General features: G+C 36.8%; 2 protein-coding genes across 9 annotated transcripts; both read right to left on the bottom strand.

The window, feature by feature from the left end:
- Window positions 1-2,967: 2,967 nt before the first annotated feature.
- LOC103968354 (protein BIC1-like) lies at window positions 2,968-3,369 on the bottom strand. Its single transcript, XM_009381526.3, has one exon. It carries the CDS (start codon window positions 3,367-3,369, stop codon window positions 2,968-2,970), a length of 402 nt encoding a protein of 133 aa, XP_009379801.1.
- A 242-nt stretch (window positions 3,370-3,611) lies between these two features.
- Window positions 3,612-16,258, bottom strand: LOC103968352 (uncharacterized). 8 transcript variants are annotated; one of them, XM_065087048.1, is made up of 17 exons: window positions 16,010-16,148; window positions 14,966-15,462; window positions 14,414-14,645; window positions 13,931-14,226; window positions 12,135-12,314; window positions 10,834-11,604; window positions 10,644-10,732; window positions 10,490-10,552; window positions 10,312-10,400; window positions 10,148-10,213; window positions 9,236-9,871; window positions 7,592-7,666; window positions 7,194-7,264; window positions 7,044-7,107; window positions 5,759-5,999; window positions 4,308-5,056; window positions 3,612-3,749 (listed from the first exon to the last, which is right to left on the bottom strand). In XM_065087048.1, exons 2-16 carry the CDS (start codon window positions 15,379-15,381, stop codon window positions 4,353-4,355), a joined length of 3,993 nt encoding a protein of 1,330 aa, XP_064943120.1. In that variant the 5' UTR covers window positions 15,382-15,462; window positions 16,010-16,148; the 3' UTR covers window positions 3,612-3,749; window positions 4,308-4,352. The 8 variants fall into 8 exon arrangements, with proteins under 8 accessions (XP_064943120.1, XP_009379796.2, XP_009379799.2 ...); XM_009381521.3 differs by lacking the exon at window positions 3,612-3,749 and having other exon boundaries at window positions 4,105-5,056; window positions 16,010-16,258; XM_009381524.3 differs by lacking the exon at window positions 3,612-3,749 and having other exon boundaries at window positions 4,105-5,056; window positions 7,044-7,101; window positions 16,010-16,258.
- Between the last annotated feature and the right edge of the window lie 4,475 nt (window positions 16,259-20,733).

The raw sequence follows: 20,733 nt of genomic DNA, 5'->3' as shown, positions 1-20,733 counted from the left end.
TTTATAATAAACTTACATTCCTATTGAAGAAACAATCACAAAACTCGATAGAAACATAAAGCTAGGTTATCATTTCTAAGGTGGTTGTTGGCCTTGTGGCTGTTATAGTTACCTTTTGAATGACCAATTTATAACAAATCATAACTTGTCTAAGATTAGAGGTATATATACTAAGAGGAACAAACCTAATTGGAAGAACAAAACTACACAAGTTAAAGAGCAGAAAGTAGAAATTTTCAACTATTTGATGTCAAAAGAATTTTACAAAATCACATGACTGCCTATCAACTCAGTGTCAATCCTCTAAAAGGGTTGGCCTGTGCTTGGCAGAACAGGTACTTGCCTGAAATCATAATCAATTAGTTGGTGGGTCAAAAAGCCTATATTACTACATGCAATTATGCTCATGCTGACAATACAAAAGAGAAAAAGCCTTAAAACCTTTATTCCATATCAACCTATAGGAAAATCTCCTAATAAGACAAAATGAATCATATTGATCTACATTTTCAGGTCCAATTTTCTTTTTTTTTAAAGCATCATAGAAAAGCATGATTTTTTTTAAGGCAGTCTAAAAAAAGTACCAGATAAGCAAACAGCTTTAACATGATCCGCCGTATAATTTCATTGTTTGGCAGTTGATTAGCTCAATAAGAACCAACACAAAAATGCTTCATTGCATGAAGGAAAACAAATGATCATTTTGTCATGTCTGTCCTAAACCTTTGCAATAAACTTTAGGATGTTTCTCAAAGTCAAGAATCAGAATATACTTAGCCCATCTCTAACCACCATATATGAAACAGGATCAACAACAATAAGCCACGATCCACTTGACAGATATTAAACTAGTATGCCCTTCTAAATTTGATTCTTCCTACATTATTGCACCATGCAATAGCACATACAATTAGATTCTTCTATTTCATCTAAATTTGATTTTTGAACATCTCCAGATTTAGTGACTTCTACATCCAGTTGTGTTACTTTCCTTAAGCCTCTTCAATAGTTTCTCAAATTCCTAGCAGATATTATAAGGTACTGAAGTTTTCCAATATAAACTGCAATCTAGAAATCCAAAATAGAACTCCTTGATTCAAATATATACAATTATTTTTCACTTCGAGATCATATTCTTTCCATCCAATAAGCACAGTATCAGGTTTCTTAATCTATGTCTATCACATTATTCTCAAAATCTGTTATTTTTCTCATGCACCTCTCTGTCTCATTTCCACTTTATATTAAGATTATCCTGACTGAATAGTTCGTAAACTGAATATTGCACTCTTTCCAGAAATATCATCGTGATGTGAGTTATCTCAATGTTCAGTCACTACGATATACATATTCCCTATGACACTGTAATACCCATCTCAATCATTAGTCCCTCTAAACACATCAGCTTACATATGTACCAGAGATCATGTCTGATCATTGTACACAGAAAACACATCAGCTTACATATTCCCTATGACACTGTTTCACAATAATTAATACAACCACCGTTCCTCGCAATGCCAACTATTTGAATATCACGTATATAACTGTATAGGTAGAACACAATGGATAAACAACAACAAGAAAAGTAGTCACTCAAGATGCATGGTTCTGAAACATTACCCCTTCATTATTATAATCCCACAGCTTGTGAACACCATAGTCGACGATCTGCATACAACAATCAGTTTGTGAGTACAGCGAAAGTATTCAAGGTGCCTCCAACGGTAAAAAGAAGAACAAATATCAATCACCATAAACAACAAAACTCAAACAAAGCCATATCAACTCTGGTTAATCACTATATAGTCAGTCACTGATCATCATAGACCCATTCAAAAAGAAAAAAATCTCTTTTAATTCCCAACAAAATCCTTTTTAATCTTTCTGCCCAAGAAAATGAATCAAATAAGCATGATGATGTCAGTTCACGTTGTCGGTGATCCCATTGCCTTCCCACCTTTTTTTTCTGCAAAGATTTCACTGGCTTTCATGATCAACCACAAGTGCATAAATTGAATCAAACAGAAAAAGAGAAATCCATGGCTCTGATTGCTCTGGCGAACTACCGTAATAGAGAATATAGTAATTGGGAACAACCAACAGCAAGCGTGACAACGCAAAATAGCATCTAAACCAAGATCAATCGAGCCTCGAGATCAGAACCAGATGTGTAGACCCTAACCATCCTCGATCGAGCAGAAATTAAATAGGAAAAACTCAAAAAGATCGAAGCCCTAGCACAAATGACAGATTATAAGGCAGGTTGAGGAAGGGGAACAAACCCGTTCTCCGACGAAGGCGCCGGCAACGACGAAGGTGACATAGACGGAGTTCCGGCGCATGAGGACACGGTAAAGCCCCTCCCAAACGCCGCCTCCACGGCCTCTCCTCGCCGTCGACGCATCCATGGCTAATCGAAAGACTTCTCCTCAATCGCGCAAGACTTCCTCGCCTTCCCCCCCTTTTAAACCTTCTTTTATGACTCTTTGTCATATGAGTCCTATAATTCTATGAATTCTCACATAAGCCCCCAGATGACTTCCTTCGGTTCTTTCTGACCCTTATTTTGGCTATCTTTCATATTAATACCACGCTTTTCTAAATTCTCACAAGGAACCTCCACAGCGTATAATTGTTTGCACAATCGATCACTTAGTTGTCTCAGCGAAGATATCATTACAGAAAATACCACCATTAATCTTACAACACAAGTAAATGTCTCGATGCACACTTGCAGCAAAACACCACGTCGAGATCTCTGCTACTCCTCAAGCAACAAACGCATACGTAATGAATACAGGACTCTTTCCAATGATGCCATTAAACAAAGAGACTATATGACTACGTAATCACCCTATGCTCTTTGTTCTTCATTCAGCACGATAGCGAGGGGGAGATCGAGGGAGAGGCATTTGCTCGGAACAAAGGGGAAGAAGACGATGATCGAACAAAACAATCAAACACTTAGCATGGATTCTTTATCCTCCGCGAGCCTGAGCTCGTCCGACGGCACTCCTCGACCAAAGCTTCCCTGGCTGACACCAAGCCCTTGGGGACGAGCGGCCGGTCGAAGACCGAGCTATCAATCCAATCCTTGAGCAGGCTTTCCTGGCCCCATATCTCCGGTATCCAGACCCGGCCGGCCATCTCGGTCCTGTGCCGCTTCAGCCTTTCTCGCCCGCTCTCTTCGACCACGCCCGAGTTGGTGCACTCCTTGGTAATCTCCGCGGTGACATGCTCGTTTGTCGAGGAGCCGACGTTTGGCTCCGAGTTCTTCATCTCAGGATCGTCGGATGATACCACCAGCTCGCGGCGGGGTCCTGCGTCTTGCGTACGATCTGGTTTCGGTGGATCCGCTGGAACCATGGAAGCCAAGGTGTCTTCTTAGTTCCTCCTCCCCCTCATGAATGCGAGGGGTTGGAGGAAGCTAAAAAGATCGGAGGGGGTGATCGAAGAACTAGTGGTTTGGTGGGGAGAACACGTCGTATGTTTGGTTCATATGACGGGCGGAAACTTAACGTGGCCATTTGATTGAGGTGTGTGGCTGCGTTCGCCCGAGGAAGGGAAGGCAGGACGTGAGGCTGCTGCGGCATCAGCGACAGTGTGAACCAACGGTGAGGAAGAGTTTAATCTGATATTTTTGTGGAATCATCACATCAGAGTTAAAGGTTCATGTGGGCCCTCGCATCAGCTGCATTACATTGGGGGGGGGCATTAATGTGCACCCAATTTTGCATGGCTCGAGTCTGCAAAGAAAGAGAAGTCGAGTGGGGCTGCATTAATGTGCTTCTCAAAGCAAGTGTTAACAACAACATGTGAGTAATAACTACATTAGTTATAATTTTGCAAGTTCATACATAACGCAATATAAATTTTCTCACAACAATATAAATGCTGTAGCACCAAAATTGTCCTACATAATGCAATACAGACATCACCTCCTCTTGCTAAAGGTAGCAGATGGCAAAATCCTGTCATATACAATGCTTGATAGTAGCTTCCAAATGAATGAACTTAGTTTCAAGATGTCACTATTTTGCATAGACTAACAGTATAGTCACCAACAAATGAGAGGAAAAGAAAAAGAGACAACAATACCACTTTGAAATAATATACATTCTAGATAAATGCTCAATTGATTTTGTAATTTGGCACTATGAACAATCCTCAGGTGACAGAAAACAATTGGGATCTGCCAAGAACTGAAAAGGTATACAAAAGAATAGACTGGCCTAATTATAGATTCTAACTGCCAAGAGGTACATAATTTGATTTGTTAGGTATAAGAACAGGAGAACTCTTACCTGACCTAGATTGTTTGATATCCAGAGAAGGTATGATGGGCTCTCTTAAAAGTTCAATGTCAATTCTGAAAGGTCGTCCATTGGAATTTCCAGGCCCACCAGATCATGATCTTGTAGTGAATCTTCATCAACGTTCAACCAGGAAGCAATATCCTGCCCTTGTCCGCCCAGCCCTTCAGCAACATCTAGTTCATCGATGGATTCTATCCCATGCAGAGGTAGGTTTGTAAAGATGGCATCATCATTTTCTTTTGACGAATCATGGACCAGATTATCCAAACTATGCAATTCAACTTCTTGATCAATTTTGGTGATAGAGCTATTCACAGTGTCAAAAGGTGCATGCAACGTTGGTGACATAAGATTGGCTGCCTCCGTAACTCTGCCAAGACCATTTCCAGAAGTTGATAACTGAGCTATCTTTTGCTTAGGTTTTGTCTTTGTCTTACGTTCACCCCTGCCACCGCTTGATGATGGACGACCCGCTTTAGCTGTAGAACTTCGTCCTAATGCATCTTTGTTCTGATCCCTGTCTCTTTCAGTCCTTTTCCATTTTGCACTATTTGAAAGAGAGTGCGTTGGACTTGATATGGCTCTAGCAGAACCTGTAACATCATCCAGAAGCACCTCCTTCTTCCTTCTCGTAACTAATTGCTCACCCATTTGAGGAGAACTTTGATATGGATCCAATGGACTTTGATCAATCTTGTTACCAAGCCCATGTCTCATGGAAGTATTCGATGTTACACCTGAAAGCCAAGTAGCAGAAGCTGCTTTACAGTTAAACAGATACAGGAACAAAAACCTCATGGTAGTATATGATGAAAATTCTTTGGCAATAACTAGGGCATCCATGGGACAGGTCCAGGTTGGGCTTTGTCAGACGACAGCTGGATGCACGTTTTTTCTTGAGGCCCAAGAACTACTCAAAACCAGTAATATTAAGAGCCAAAGATCTAAATATATGCAGATAGATGAAATATATTTTCTAAAGGGCAAAAGCAAGTGCTCAAATGTACTTTTTACAATCATGAACTAATGATAGCAATACAAGTACCACAGGAAAGTTATCCAAACGCAGACATCTGTTTGGATAATATGAAATCCATTAACATGGCACTATATATACCACCCCAGCTGGTCAGACCACATGCAATGTCCAATTCCCATTTTCAGATAGACCAAGAATTTCAGCCCTGGGCCAGACCACATGTTAAAAGCAGGGTTGGGCTAGCAAGCTAGCCAGCCCGCTGACACTACTAATAAAAAAATAGCAAATAAATTGTCGTCTTGTTACACTGAGATTAATTAAACATGAAATGGGACAAAGAATTATATAAAAAATGTCATTTATAGGACAAAGAATTATATAAAAAATGTCATTTATAGGAACATACTGCAGATGGATGTAAATCGATGCTTCTATAAGGAGACGCAATCAAATTATATACCTGATGCTCGAGTGCCAAGTTGACCGCTCCGTGATTCCACATGATTAAGAGACCTATCTGAATGTTTAATGTGTAAGGGCACTGACAAGACTGCATCCCGAATAGCTAGCTCACTGAAGCAGCTTCGACCTGTTTCGTCAAATCTCTTACATCTGGCTATTGTTCGCTTACCAAAGGCCAATGCTAATTGTTTTGAAACCTTAGTGGTGCCGCTCTTATGACTTGAACTACCTCGACCACCCTGTAGAAAGGCAACAGGTCTTAAGACATTTCAACTGAACACCAGATAACATAAAGAAATGCCCATGCACGGTTGATATTCATAAGCACCTCAATGACTATGGAGCTAATGGTTAGTATATCAATCATAAATATGTACATAAATCAGAAATAGCTAATGATATTAAAAGTGTACAGTGACTTCATTCTATAACTGCACTCTACAGCCAGCGAGATTGAGGGTTAATAACATAGATTGTTTAGTTATAGTATCCCAATATTTTCTTATTCAAACAACTTATGAACAATGACTTGGATCATGTGACAAGATTTTTATTGTTGCCATGATTAGGATGACCACTAAAATTGGTGATTATGACACTGCAAGGGCACAACAAAAGAGACTCTCTAACTCTAAACCATAGATCAACCTTAAGCTAAAAACTACATATGGTCATTTACCAGGACACTGTTAGAAGTAAAATGTTACAAAGGCACAAATCAATCAATATTATTACAAGTTGACAGTGATAAATTTGACTGTACATCACAAACATAAGCAGAGAACAAAAAATTAAAAAGAATTTTACCATGCTTCCAGAGGTAATAATCTAACAAGCAAACAAAAGGTTCCAATAACTTTGTATTCAGCTCCAACAGTAAACCATTTTGAGAACAGAGAACCCAACAGTATGACTTGACACTGAAGGACACCGCAGGTCAAGTAAAGATTCATGAATCCGAAGTTAGCACAAAATTACAAGAAAGAAGAGCAGAAGAGTTAGGAACCGTACTGGAAAGTATAGAAAACTAACTGCAACTATCAGTTACTCTCCAAGGTGAAACTAAGATAGCATCCATGGTAATACCATATTTAAGAAGCAACTGGGACATTTCTTTAAAATAACAAATAAAGATGCAAATTGAGACTTGGCTATGAAGCAATCGGCTAAGCCTTAAACAGTGTCTGTCAACTTGGGCTTATATCAGGCAGATGGTAAAAGAGGAAGGAAAACGTGCATCAATTATTCAAGCAGAGAAATCCTTAGCAAAAAGCAGTAATTACCATTAGCCTTTTGCATGCCATCTCAACAAGTTTATTCACAGCAAGCTGCTCAAGTTTCCTGTCACTTCAATAATTGAAAAGGCTTTAGTCATGGTAGATAATGGAGCACTTGTAACTGATGAAATCCAAAGAGATCCCAGAAAACCATACCTCTCTTCAATTTCTTTCGCATCTCGAATTGCTCTTTCCAATTTATCTAATTGATGCTTCTTTTTCTTCACCTGTTAAAGCAGCTTAGCATTAGTATGATCACAAAGAGGTCAAGGTAATAACCACTAAAAAAACCAGAAGTTCATCCAACATTAGATTCTGATAAAAGCAACTAACAGTGACAAGCTTTTGAGACACAATAATATAATTTTGCACCTCATTACATGCAATGACAATGTATCAAATAGAATTTTCCTCAGTGAACTATGAGACTACTTATGAGGGGTGGTGACAAATAACACAAGTTTATATAATCTTGCAGGGCTAAAAGCTTAACAAGAGCCTATACCAACATTTATTATACCAATATCAGAACAGAAATATTCCAAACAAATAACCTGCTGGTAGAGCCTCATCTTTAGTTCTGAAATGACTTTGCCAATTTCTCCATCTTCACCCTCAGCAAGATCAGGCTGCAAGGAAATTTAAAACAGGAAACATCAGATATTTAAGCTTAAAGAAAAAAGATGCTTTTCAACTGCTATTATTTCAAATACAAAATTGTAAATGCATTGAAAGGCTGAGGGCACAAATTTATCAGAGTTATTACTTCACCTTTTTCATCAAAGGCAAGATGGGAAAATACTAAATTGTATAGAGAGAGAGAGAGAGAGAGACTTAGTCCATTGTTATTGACAACAATTATGTTTAATACAACTCCTTGATTTTGGTAGCAGAAAGCTTCCATATGAAGTACAACGCATAAACGCAACTTCATAATCTCTCTGAACTACTCCAGATCCCATGAAACTTGAGGATCATCCTTGGCTGCATGTCAAATAACATTTTGGCCACCTTGCTAGACTCATGGAACCCGAGTTTCAAGCTTATTGGAGTCAAGTGGGGTCCTCCAAGCCTGGATGGGGCAAGGTCAATTTTGGTGAATCCTATCACCCAGATGGGGAATATGGGGGCTGGGGGGCCTCCAAGTCTGGTATTGTTTGATTTGTGGGGCAAAGGTTAGTTTGGCTAATTCTTCTTTATAAGCTGAGGCTAAAGCAACACTTGATGGTGTCGCACAAGACAAAGAATAAAAGATTGATTAAGGAAATCAATTCTCAATTTTAAGGGAAAAGAAGCTGTTTCTTCAAGAATCTCTACGTTTGTGCATAATAAGAATCAGCTTGTTATCTTCAGCAAGTTGGAGGGCAGTGACCCAGCTGATTTTTTACTAACATGGTTTGAAGTACAACAAGAGGTCATTTTTTTCAGCAGACCTTCTGGGTTGCCTGATAAATTTGCTCAATCTCTGTTGGGCTGACGTTCCAGGACAGCTTTTGATAAGCAATTTAAATTATGCTGCGCAAACTTTTGATTAAATATGTATATGAGCCAATAATGCTTGCTCCTATCAGGCACAATGGCTCTTGATTACCCTCCTTTGTATTACAAGAGTATATCAAGAATGGGAGTAACTCCAAAATACTTGAACTTAATTATAGACATACCTGAACTTAAATATAGCTTGGGTCACAGATTTGAGTGGTAAAACTATAGAGTAAATCTTTAAGCAAGTGAAAGCGTCAGATTTAAGCATACATAAGTAAAGATAAATGACATCCGGAATCAACACTCTGTTGGATGCTACCATACTAGGTTTAGCAGTGACTAGCAGGCGCATTTTTCTAATAGTTGCAACTGTCACGGTATGTGATAAAGTATTTCCAACAACAAAGAAGTATTTTGCTTAAAAGACACATTAGCATAAGGTACACAATAAATTCAAACAAAAAGAAAATACAGCAATAGATATTCCTGGAAAAGGGAGACTATCCAACTAGGACAATGATGCTTGCCTTTGGTGCTTTCTCATATTGGAACTTGTTTCTTTTCTGATATTTGTTTCAATAGTTTCAACATATACTAATATACTACTGGCAAAAAGGCAATTAATGTTGATTTTAAGTTATAGTTGCACAAAAGTTGTATGTCATCAAGATACAAATAACATAAACAATATGGACAAACTCAAGTATGCATACCACTGTTTCTGGAAATAGACCTATACTGTGCAGCTCCATCAAAATTCTGTCATCAAGAGACATGTCTTCGAACTGGCATTCATAAGGAGAGGTGTTGTCCATTACGTGCAACTGATTAAGACTGTTTTTCTTGTAGCCAGATAAAGATCCATTATCTGTACTTAGAACAGCACTGTTTTCTACCAATGGTTCATAACCATACATAAAATTCTGAATATTCAAGTGCCTATAGTTGTTGGAAACCATAAATTCATCACAAGGAATAATATCTCCCAAACTATTTTTCTGATTCTTGTACTCAAGCTCCAAGTGACAATCCATGTTCATTAACTCTTTGGCATGATCGTTAATATCATTATTAGTATCACTATGTAAGAACAACTCTCCTTGAGTTTCAATGTCCAGCTTTTCGGTCTCATCTTCTGCAATAAAGGCTGAGAGCAGCCTTTGTGACAGTGGAACCATTTTGTCATACCATCTGTTGGTCTCTAATCTTCCAACTGATGTTTTTACATTCTCTGTCCCATCAACAGAATAAAGGGTCCCAAAAGTTTTGTTGGTTGGTCCAACCGCGTTTGTTTGCTCTCTAGCAAAAGAAGAATGAGCTGAAGATGCCACATCCCAAACAACCTCGGCCTGACAAAAAAAGATAAATACTTGAATTAGGGGCCTATGCACACCACTTCAAAGAAAATTTATCCAACTTTACACAGTTGTCAATTTGAAATAACTAGAACTGCAAAATAGTTGATTCTTCCTAGAATCCAATGACAAATAAAAGATAAACTTATTTCATGTTCAGGAATCCCTACAGATTTTAAGGTTCAAAGATGGAGTACTAACAAGAAAGTGGAAGCCCTAGAAATTAAACATGAAAAGAAGTTATATACAGAAAATCAAAGTGGCTAGTACCATTACATCATGGCCAGCTTCAAACCTGTTAGATAAACTTGCATCTAGCTCCTCAGCAAAATGTATCTGACACAAGGTTGGGTTAAATGAGTAAAATTTATCATCATAAGATTAACAGAGAAAAGATTGTAAAAAAAAATGAACATAACAACATAAACACTAGCCTGCTGTTTGACATAAGATATATCCTCCAATGACACAAAAGCAAAAGTGGGTTCCATTTTCTTCCAGAAAGTGCTAGAACAGGCATGATCTGCAAGTAAGAATGACAAATAAAACACATGTGCCAAAGAGAAAATGGATATATTCTGTGGAAGCAAATATGTTTAAGATGGAACCCACAGCTTGCATTACGAGCAGCATTAGCAGCTGCTAGTAGTTCTTCTCGATCATCATCCGATTCTCCTACAAAAGTTAACTATATGAGATGCTACTATAATGTAGAAAAGCAATGTGCACATCAATGGTGTCACTAAATGAATATAAAATATCAAACCTGTCATATCAGAGGAACCATTGTTCATAGTTTGTGGACGAGCACAAGCCTTCCTGTCAGTCTTCTTTAAAGGAGGGCGCCCTATCCTGCTGCACCAAGAAATAGTTCATTCAGTAATCTTAATACAATTCAAAGGTAGAAAGTAAGGAGGAAGATTTACAATTCAGAAAAAATCAAGCAAGTCTAGAACCTTGTTTCACTCCTTTCAGAACCAAGCTTTCCACTTTTGAGTGGCTTAGTAGTATCTAAATTTTCTACTTTTTGTCTTGGTACAGATAAACAAGCTTTTGACTGTACTGAACCTCTTCCACTCCTGCCTTGCCTCCGAACTCCATCTCTGATTTCTTCTTTCGGAGGAGTCTTGTTCTTCTTTGTTGGAAAAACAGAAGTAGACTTAAGGGATGTTTGTGGACCATCCTCTAGCTCAAAATTATCAATTCCTTTTTCCTTAAATTTGTTCTCCACGGCAGCTGAATCCTCACTCTCTGATAATACAGAAGGAGAGAGGACATTATCGAACTTTTGTTTTGACTGATGAATGTTATTTGGCAAGCCCCTGGTTATCAAAAGCCCACCAGAATCCACAACTGTCATTCTGGCTCCAACATCAGGAGTGGCAGATCCTTCATGTAAAAATTGAGCTTCATCCAAATTCGAGACAGGAGAAACTACATTGACCCTTCTGGTTCTAGAGATCTTTTGTGGCCGCTGACCAACCCATTGTGTTACAGGCGGTGACGATGATTCATTAGGTATTAAACGTTTGCGGTTGGTCGCAGTTAATGGCTGAACTTTGTTTATGCGAGGAGCCTGCCCCTGTCCGTCAATGCTTCCAGATGAGTGAAGAAAATTTGAAGATGCATTCATGACAGCACCTGAAACAGTTCTCAAGGCTCTAGATGCTTTTCCTTTTATCATAGGACTCTGGTTTCCAGCTTGAACATCTTCACGTATATTTAGCCTGATAACAGGGTAAGACAAATTTATGTTTGCCGAGTATTCAAGGTAAAAACATGGAGAGCTCACAAGGGAGAAAAATATTAACAAACAAAAGAAAAAAGCCCTCCAACATCTTCAGCAAGTCCTGCATGAGCGAGTGAAGCAATGGGGTAAATCACCAAGCAAACGATGGGTGGTGAGAATCTGTGATAGAAGATTGGTTGTTTCTAGAGTTAGAAGTAGGAAAACGGGGATTTATTGTTTTTTTTTCTTTTTGGCAGTTCATAGCTTAAAAGCTATCAGCAAAACACTGTTCTGTCTCTGAAGGTTACATAGAATAAAATGGCATACAATGTAAACAAAAAAAAAGAAAAACTCTCTCATGTAGCTAAACAGAATAAAGAACGATCACTATGGCCACTTATAAATTAACAGAAATTTTGAAAGGAAAAATAAGAAAACATGTATATGTAAATCACAAGTTGGGGAGTGGAGATATGATTTTCTATCTCATAATAGAATATACGTCCATAAAAGCAATATAGTACGTACTTATTGCTTCCTTTAGAAGTATTACGCTCATTATCTAGTCCACCAGAGTGTTCTCGTCTTTCATTTGAAACAGAGCCACTATCCAAGTCATTCTTGGGTGTGCCACGAGAACCAGCACCACTTAGTTGGGAACAGCTATCCACCTTGTTGCTTACTGTGGTTCCACTAGACAATCCAGGTCTGAAAAAGAAATTCGAATTTATTGGAAGAACCTTTATACATGTTATTAAAAGAGAAAGAAACATGTAGGAATATTTTAAAAAATCATGCATGACCTAACAGGAAAATATTACTTGAATATTTATCTAAAAATTTGTTGTTAAAATTCTTTCTACTCTTTTCTCATTTCACAAATTATGAAACAAAGAAGAAAAACAAGCAAGAGCAAGAGATCCCAATTTCAAACTTTCATGTTTGAGCAAACAAACATGCTCTTTTGTTCTGTCCATGCTCTTCATCACCCATGCTATCTCACAGAAGTTCACCTTGGCTGCTTGCGTTACGCAGTTCCCCTAATTCAGCAACAATAATAGCTAGAGCCCTTGTTATTAACACTGAAAACATGCTCTTTTCTTTTCTCCAATCTCCATTCTTCCTAAAATAAGTTGCAAATCTGGTGAACTACCAAAATCCAAAATTAAGATCATGGACTTCATCCATAGGCCATAGATCTGCTATAAGTCAATCCTTGTAATCACACTACACATGCCATAATAAGAAGGTAAATTTTTCTTTTTTTAATGGAGACAAGAAAACAATGGTTGAGTTAAAAACTTAAAACGGCGTGGATTTTCTTTTAAATAAAAACAGGTTACAAATTTAGTGCAATAAAAGTGATTAAATCTAAAATGGAATTACGTTTAGAGAGGAAAAAAATAAAGTGCAATTAAATTAAAAATACAAAAAGGCACGAAATACCTTCAGGTCCCAAGAGAATTTTATTAATATGTAATAGAGAATTTGTGATATACAAACAACAAACAGGTACAGATGATGCAACTATTTTTTTAGCCATGTTACGGTTGCAAATAATTTCATGTACAAGCTACCAAAGAATTCACTATGACTTAAAGGGTCACCTACACTATTCCGAAAAAAAAAAAAAAAACTATTTGGATTATCTTTTAAGAAACCATTTCTTTCTTCCTTGGATTCAGTGTGGACAAGTTCATAATTTATTCACAATAAATCTTGAATTATCATTTAGACACTTCCCACAACAAATGAAAATCCAGGGATCCACGAGTCGTAGTTGTTGATTGTACAAGTCTAATAGTGTTGGTTACCCTATCCGCCACTATTTTCCTTTGGTTGTGTAGTTACACTAAAACCCCATTTCTTTCCACAAATTAAAAAGAGAGAATTTCTAATCCAAACACAACAGATTTCTTTCTCCTGGTCGCACCAAGAATATCCAACATGAATAAATATCAATTGGTAATCTGTAAACTTATCGAGGATTTAGTAACCTGTAAACTTACGGAGTATTTAGTAATCTGTATGCCTACAGATCTAGCTAAGCACATCAAATTCTTTTGCATGATACTTTGAAATGGCTACTTCACTGTAGTCTTGAATTCCAAGGAACTCAGATTGGATACTGATAGTATTTCTAATCTATATAAAAAAGAGATCGAGGTTTTTGCACAACCTTGATAGCAAGGCAGTTGTAAGTTCTAAAGCAACTAGGATGAGCCACACTAGATCTCGTCTAAAGTTACTCAAGCAAAGATGCTAGGCCTGTAACCAAATAACAAAATAAAGTTACTTACAGTGCAACCCCGTAAGATAGTTACCTGATACCAATGCCATCAGAAGAGCGTAGACGGGGTTCATTATTGGCCCGCTGTTGACTTGATTGTTTTGTCTCTCTATCACTTTCAATTACTCTGATAAGGCCAACAGAACGTTTTCTTTTCAGTTTTTTCTCCCATCCGTCACCCCCTGGTGCAAATCCATGCATTTTATCTTCTGAAGGTATTGATCCCCCATTACAATTCCTAAGTATAGATTTATCCTTCTCAAAATGAACATTTTTATCCTTGTCCATAACCGCACCTTGCCTTAGCGGAACACTACCACGACCTTCTGACTGATGCAGAAAAAAATAAAAACTATCAAAGAGCAACTCAAAACTTCATATTTAAGTCTCAGTAAAGAGAGGAAGACAGATCACAAACAAGTGATCACTATATTTCTATTTAGCAGTGAAATCATACAGGCATATTTAAGTCAAAAGCCTCATTTCTCAAGAAGACACCTTGAGAAGAAATACAAACCCGTAATTCCGCCATAGAGGAGCGAATACGTTTATTAGGAATCAGACTTTTTGCTCTGTCCTCCAGTCTCGGACTTGCAAGTTCTGCAGGATTTTGATGGATCATACTTCCCATCTTCAATGGATTTGAGGTACCTGACTTCTCATTTGATTGATCAGCTCTTTGTCGTTTCCTCATGTTCCGATATTTGTCCAATTTGAAAATTGATTCCTGCAACAACCTTGTTCTATCCCTGGTAAAAGAGAAGTTATAAATTCATCAAGAACCACAATTATTCTATTGTCTTAACTAAATGTAATCATGCAAAAAGAGAGAGAGAGAGAGAGATCAATTATCCAACATGACCAAGAAATGACACGCTTAAAATCCAATAGGTATGAAAGTTAAACAGTTATATAGTCATTTTAAGACAGATTTTGCCCAAAACAGTCTAAAGATAGAATGCACTGTTGGAATTTAGTTTTAAGGCATAAGCAAAATGTTCTTTCATGGATATAGATATTAAATGGAGCCAACTGACAAGTAACAGATGAAGAATTACAAATAGAGTACCTCGCTCTGGTTGACGACTCCAATATGCTGGCTTTGAAACGTTTCAGTTCTTCAGATGCAATAGGCAGGAGTGGTTTAAACTGTGCAGATCCAAATGAGTGATCCTCAACTGTAACACCTAGAACTCTTCTTAACTCTCCAGAGCGAGAAAACTTTTGCTCACTCATCAAAAATGGCTCAAGTGGTAAATATTGTGACAAAGATGGTATTTCTGGAGAGAAGGATGTGTTTCTTGATGTGCCAGGTCCAGGAACCAGAGCACGGTTCTCTGAACTCTCACGGAAGCTTCCGGACCTCTCCAAAACAGAGCCCGAGTAGGCCCCACGCTGCGCATTGTGATGGGCAGTAGCAGCAAAGTTTGGTCCATCCATGCTGCTCGAAGCTGACTCTGCCCTCGAACTTCCTGCCATTTTCATGCTTAACCAACCATAAAAGTTCACCTCCAGGTCTCGTTCCTGTAAATGCACATTCTCATCTCCTTGCCGATACTGAAATCCCTAAACAGTGCAGTGGAAATAAATTCTACATCCTCGTGACCAAAAGGTTCAACTTTTAATAAAAGATGAAGTTAAAACTTAAAATATATGTTTTTTATTTTTTTCCAACACGGAAAGCCTGCGATAATTCTTCAAGAGAAGTGGCAAGTGACACAGAGTTGTACAGTGTGGAATAAAAGACGGGATTCCAACAAAAGGAGATACTCAAACCCTCCGCGCAACGCACGAGATAAGCACTGAAGGCTGAGCAGTTTATCACAGGGAAACTCCGCATTAAGGTAACCAAACTGAAAATCCGGAAAGATAAAAGAAACCAAATAACATAGCTATAACTACAAACTGGCAAAGAATGACTACAAAACTCTCAACAACCGGAAGAGAAAGAACCCTAACGAGAGCCAGTAATCAAACCAGCAACTTCAGCAAAGCAAATAGACGAAGTCGACAAGTCAAGCGATCAATTAGAAAGCTCGAGCTCCGGAGCACAAAGGTGGGATGAGCAGTAAAAGCTGAAATTGAAGCGAATCGGAAGCTTAAGCATTCAAACCTTGACCAAGAAAGGAGTCAACAGACGAGGAAGAACCCTAATTCAAGAACGAGCTCGGCGATCCAATCCGTAGGGATCCCTGCTTCTTCAAGCAATTGGAGCGCGTATCCCGCGACCAAGCCGCGTCGACTAACGGCGTTCGGCGATCAGAGCGGAATGGGGCGAGATGGAGATGAATTCGATCCGCGCAGGAGATGGAGACTTCTAAACCAAAAGGGGCTAGACTAACATACGTCCTTAAACGCCACGAGCGAGCCGGAATATATATATATATATATATATATATATATATATATATATATATATATATATATATATATATATATATATATATATATAATTTTCTTTTTAGGTTGAAGATAATATTCGGATGAGTTTTGCTCGTTTTATCATGGTCATATACAAGCATTCGCATGAGTATCATATTTTTGAGTTAGTAATTTTTTTATTTTACGAGTTTTATATAACCCTTGACCAATTTCTCTCTCCTTCCATAGTATTATGCTTTCACTTGTCTTAAGAACTATACTAACGTCGAGTCGTATCTTTTAACTCAGTCATCCTAACCTTTGTACATTACTTCGACCGAATAGATATTTTAAAATAATAAGTCAAATCATGTGTAACAAATTATACATGTTGAGAGAGATACTTTAAGACGATAACTCCATTAAGCATAATAAATTAAGTGAATGACGAAGAGTCATTGCATAATCTCACATAAAATAATGTATTGATAGACACATTATGAAATCAAATGGGGAAGTAACTCTAGGCAATACTAAACAAAGACACACTTAGAGTTGATATGGAGATTGGACTCGATAGAGGGTTTACCCGTGAAATAGTGGACCCGAGAGTCACCATCAACTCAATGCAAATCGATGAGCGGAGCAACTTAGGTAAAACTTGATGAAATGCCCAAGCCATATGAAGAGAGTCAATATAGAATATGGAACATAGAGCAAAGAGACAAAGCTTTCCTTTGACAAATGCCAATAATATGAACTCTTGTAGAGGCAAAGTGAAATCATATCATTCCATGGATTCTTAATTCTGATTGAGCGGATTTATCTTGCATGGTGTCAAAGTCGAAGGGAGTTACAACACATGCACCTTATATTAACGAAATAATTGATAGAGGGACTAAGGTGACTTAATTTGTAAATGTGAAGTTAAGATCAGAAGGCATTGACATGGGGCAAGAGGACGTGGAAGCAAGTACTCATAAAAAATATATCATAGTATTATCATTTAAGTTGATGCAAAGAAAACTATGTGCAATAGAGATTATTTAGGGACCAAATGCCCAATATTCAAACAATAGGGCACCAATTTTAATAAAATCGGTAGACTTCAAGAGTTACTAAGCGACAAACTCCAGGGAATGTGGCATAGTGGTCTAGTACATTCATAGTCGATGAGTCGAGTGAATTATTATGGATATAATAATTCATTGAGCTAGAAACATGTTCTGATAGGTATGACAAATGATCAGCTCGATATTGGGCCTAGAGGGTCACATACATATAGTAGGTATTACAACAAGTAGAGGTTCAGATATGAGATATCCACTGGAGTCCATATTTTATTGGATATTCAATAAGCCCATGAATTATTGGATCCCATGAATGAGATCTAATAAGAGCAAATGAAAAATTATTGGATAGAGATATACTAATCTAATAGGCATGAGTAGTTGGTTGGAGATCTAATACCTAATAGGGCATGACTAATTAGGGTTAAGTTTACAATGGGTCTCTATAAATATGAAAGAACTAAAGGGTCATAGGCTAGGTTTCTTGGTTGTCATCTCCTATTCTCTTCTCCCCTTCACCTCCTCAGCCAATAGGTGTCTAGATTTGAGTAGCGATTTGAAGAGCGTATTCGTAGCTCCTGCCATATGAATCATCACTAGAGAGAAGGACGCTTAACCTCCTTCATCCTTTCCCACGAATATGTAAGAATTTAGGGGTATCGATTTCCCTAGGTAATACAACTATCTCACACGTGATTTTTAATTTTGCAAATTTTTGTGCATCAATCTTCACACGACGATGAACATCTTTTAGGAAATTTAGGATTTTTTGTTTTATGTTCTTTTGTTGCGCATATGATGTCGCAACTATATTTTCCTATAGTAACTAGCCTGATGTATAAAGTACAATCCTCAAAGAGGTAAGTAAAATTAAGTAATTTTTATCTTCTCAACTTTTAAGAGAACGAGTGAAACAGAGTATCACAGTTCTCTTATTTATCTAGCAAAGGAGTTCTTTATATATTCAAAGACCATTCAAAGAAACTTAGTAGAAGACAATAGTTATTGAATCCTCGTCAATGGTGATCAGTTCTATTGAAAGTAGATTGTCAAATTCATATCTCAATAAAATGTCAATCAAAAGCAAAAGTGATACGTGGAGATGACAACTAAGTATAAGAGAAATCGATGGAGGAAAATTTTCAAAAACATTTTGAAGTTCACGAGATAATGCTCATTAAAACTCTAATAGACATTTACCTAGTTTAAACGATGTGAGTTGTTTGAGAGACTAGCGCATAATAATAAACATTTACCTAGTTTAAATACTTCTTCTAATTTGTCTTCTCTTTTATCGCATGACTTATATACTTATATAGCATAAAAAGTGAGAAAAATAAAATTAAAAATATACTTAAAATGAATGATCAATGGGATTAGGGGCACCTTTTTTATCGATGAAAGTTTATTTATATATTTTTCTTATTTTAGTGTGTTTTATAAAATTTAAAGAGTGACAGTGTTGAAAATATTTCAAGTTATATATATATATATATATATATATATATATATATATATATTATAAATTATATCCATTATTTTTAAAATATTATAAAGGAGTCCTAACTTTTTCAAAATAATAATAAAAACTTAACGACCATCTTATTAACTCATCGTTGAAATTCAACTAAAACTAGCCAAATAGATTTAATGTTGTTAGCATCAAAATTTGAAGGAGATCATGACAAGTGACTAGCATTCAACGAATGCTATACTCAAGTTCAAGAACTTATATAATTATAAAATAATAAAATTTTAAATATTGAATTATACTCTTCTACTTACAAAGCAGTGAGAGAATATTTATGAAATAAAAATAATTTAAAAGATATTCTTCAATGTAATTCATGTTGATGTGATGAATCTATCCGACTCCTTTGGTGTTGATCATATAAAGTGTTAAATCATACTTGTCATAATGTTTTTTTTTCAATATTTAAAAGCACTATGATAAGATGTTATAAACTAATTTATTTGAGAGTTTTTAAGTAATTTTGTGTTAAAAATAAAAACATCTTGACATATTTCAAAATAGAAGATGATTACTTTCCACTTTACCTAAAAAATTAAGCCTATCTATATTAAAAAATATAATATTTATTACATTTATGAGAAACAATGATAACAATTGAAGACAACATTTTCACAGAGACTAATCAATTCATTGATTTTATTGAGTTATCAAACCTAAATACTAAGTCAATCTAAGATGCGCTTTGGCTTTATCCGTGGATATGATCGAGCATGACACTACTTATCATAACTCGACTTGATAACTTACTTGTTAATTTAAAGTTTTTTAATTAAACTGATTCAATTAAAAATCCAGTTTATTCCAATCAGAATTTTGATAAGAAATTTATCATTCACTATATTATAATTTTATTGATAAAATCATGTAAATGTATCAAGAAATAAAAATACACATGCATGATTAAATGCTTACTGCTAGTTGTTCTAATAATGAATCATTGATTTAATTGAATGATTAATTTAAAAAAAAAAATAGATATATATTTCTCAACGTCTCATGCCGATGAATCATTTTAATCGTAAGATGGGTAACATACAATTATATTGATCGAGTTTAGTTTTAATTATTTTATTTTAAATAAAAGGTCCTTTCTTAATTTTTTAAAAATATATTTCTTGTGGTTAATTGCTTAGTATGTTTTGATTGTTAGTTGAAGTTCCAATTAATATTTATTTAAAAAAATTTATTATTATAAAAATATTTGTTAGTGAACTCACACGTCGTGGTCGAGGAGTTAACACGGTTTGGTCCATAGGTCGATGTCCGGAGTTCTCGACGCTCGGAGGTGGGTCTCTTAGTCGGTTGGAAGAGACGCTGAGGTCGGGCTGGATCAAGGGTTAGGATGGCCATATCTCCGGGGACGCCTGCGTTCCTGCACACATACCTTAGTTAGGAGATTTCGACTTGAGCCCCTTGGAGGTTAAGTCGATGGTCTTTTCTCTACCTTTTTTCCCCTGGCAAAATGTCGACCGGGGGCTTTTATGCTATTGTTCGAGGATCGATCGTATGTGGATTTGGCGTATCGGTCGACCCCCCTCAAGCGACGAGTTCATACCTTCGCGTGTTTGTCGTCTAGTATGCTCGGAACGATGCCATGCGACACCATCCCGAGCTTTCTGGGATGAGACTTGCCGAGTGAATGCCTTCTGTGCTAGATTTGCAGTGGTATGACGTGACGCCTGATGCATGTCTCGGGAGCTCGCGTTTGCTGATGATGTATCCGAAGTCCAAAATATACCCTATTAATATTTAAAAAATTTATGTATATCTAATTTTAAATTTCAGACGATTATTTTAAAATTTACGTGTAAGATGTTGACTTAGTTTGTAAATTTTAGATAATAGGTACATTATACACTATACAGTAAAGCT

This window comes from Musa acuminata, chromosome BXJ1-10 (genome assembly GCF_036884655.1).
Source record: "Musa acuminata AAA Group cultivar baxijiao chromosome BXJ1-10, Cavendish_Baxijiao_AAA, whole genome shotgun sequence".
NCBI classification, from domain to species: domain Eukaryota; kingdom Viridiplantae; phylum Streptophyta; class Magnoliopsida; order Zingiberales; family Musaceae; genus Musa; species Musa acuminata.
Note: the sequence above shows the minus strand (reverse complement) of the source record. Positions and strands in the feature narration are given on the sequence as shown.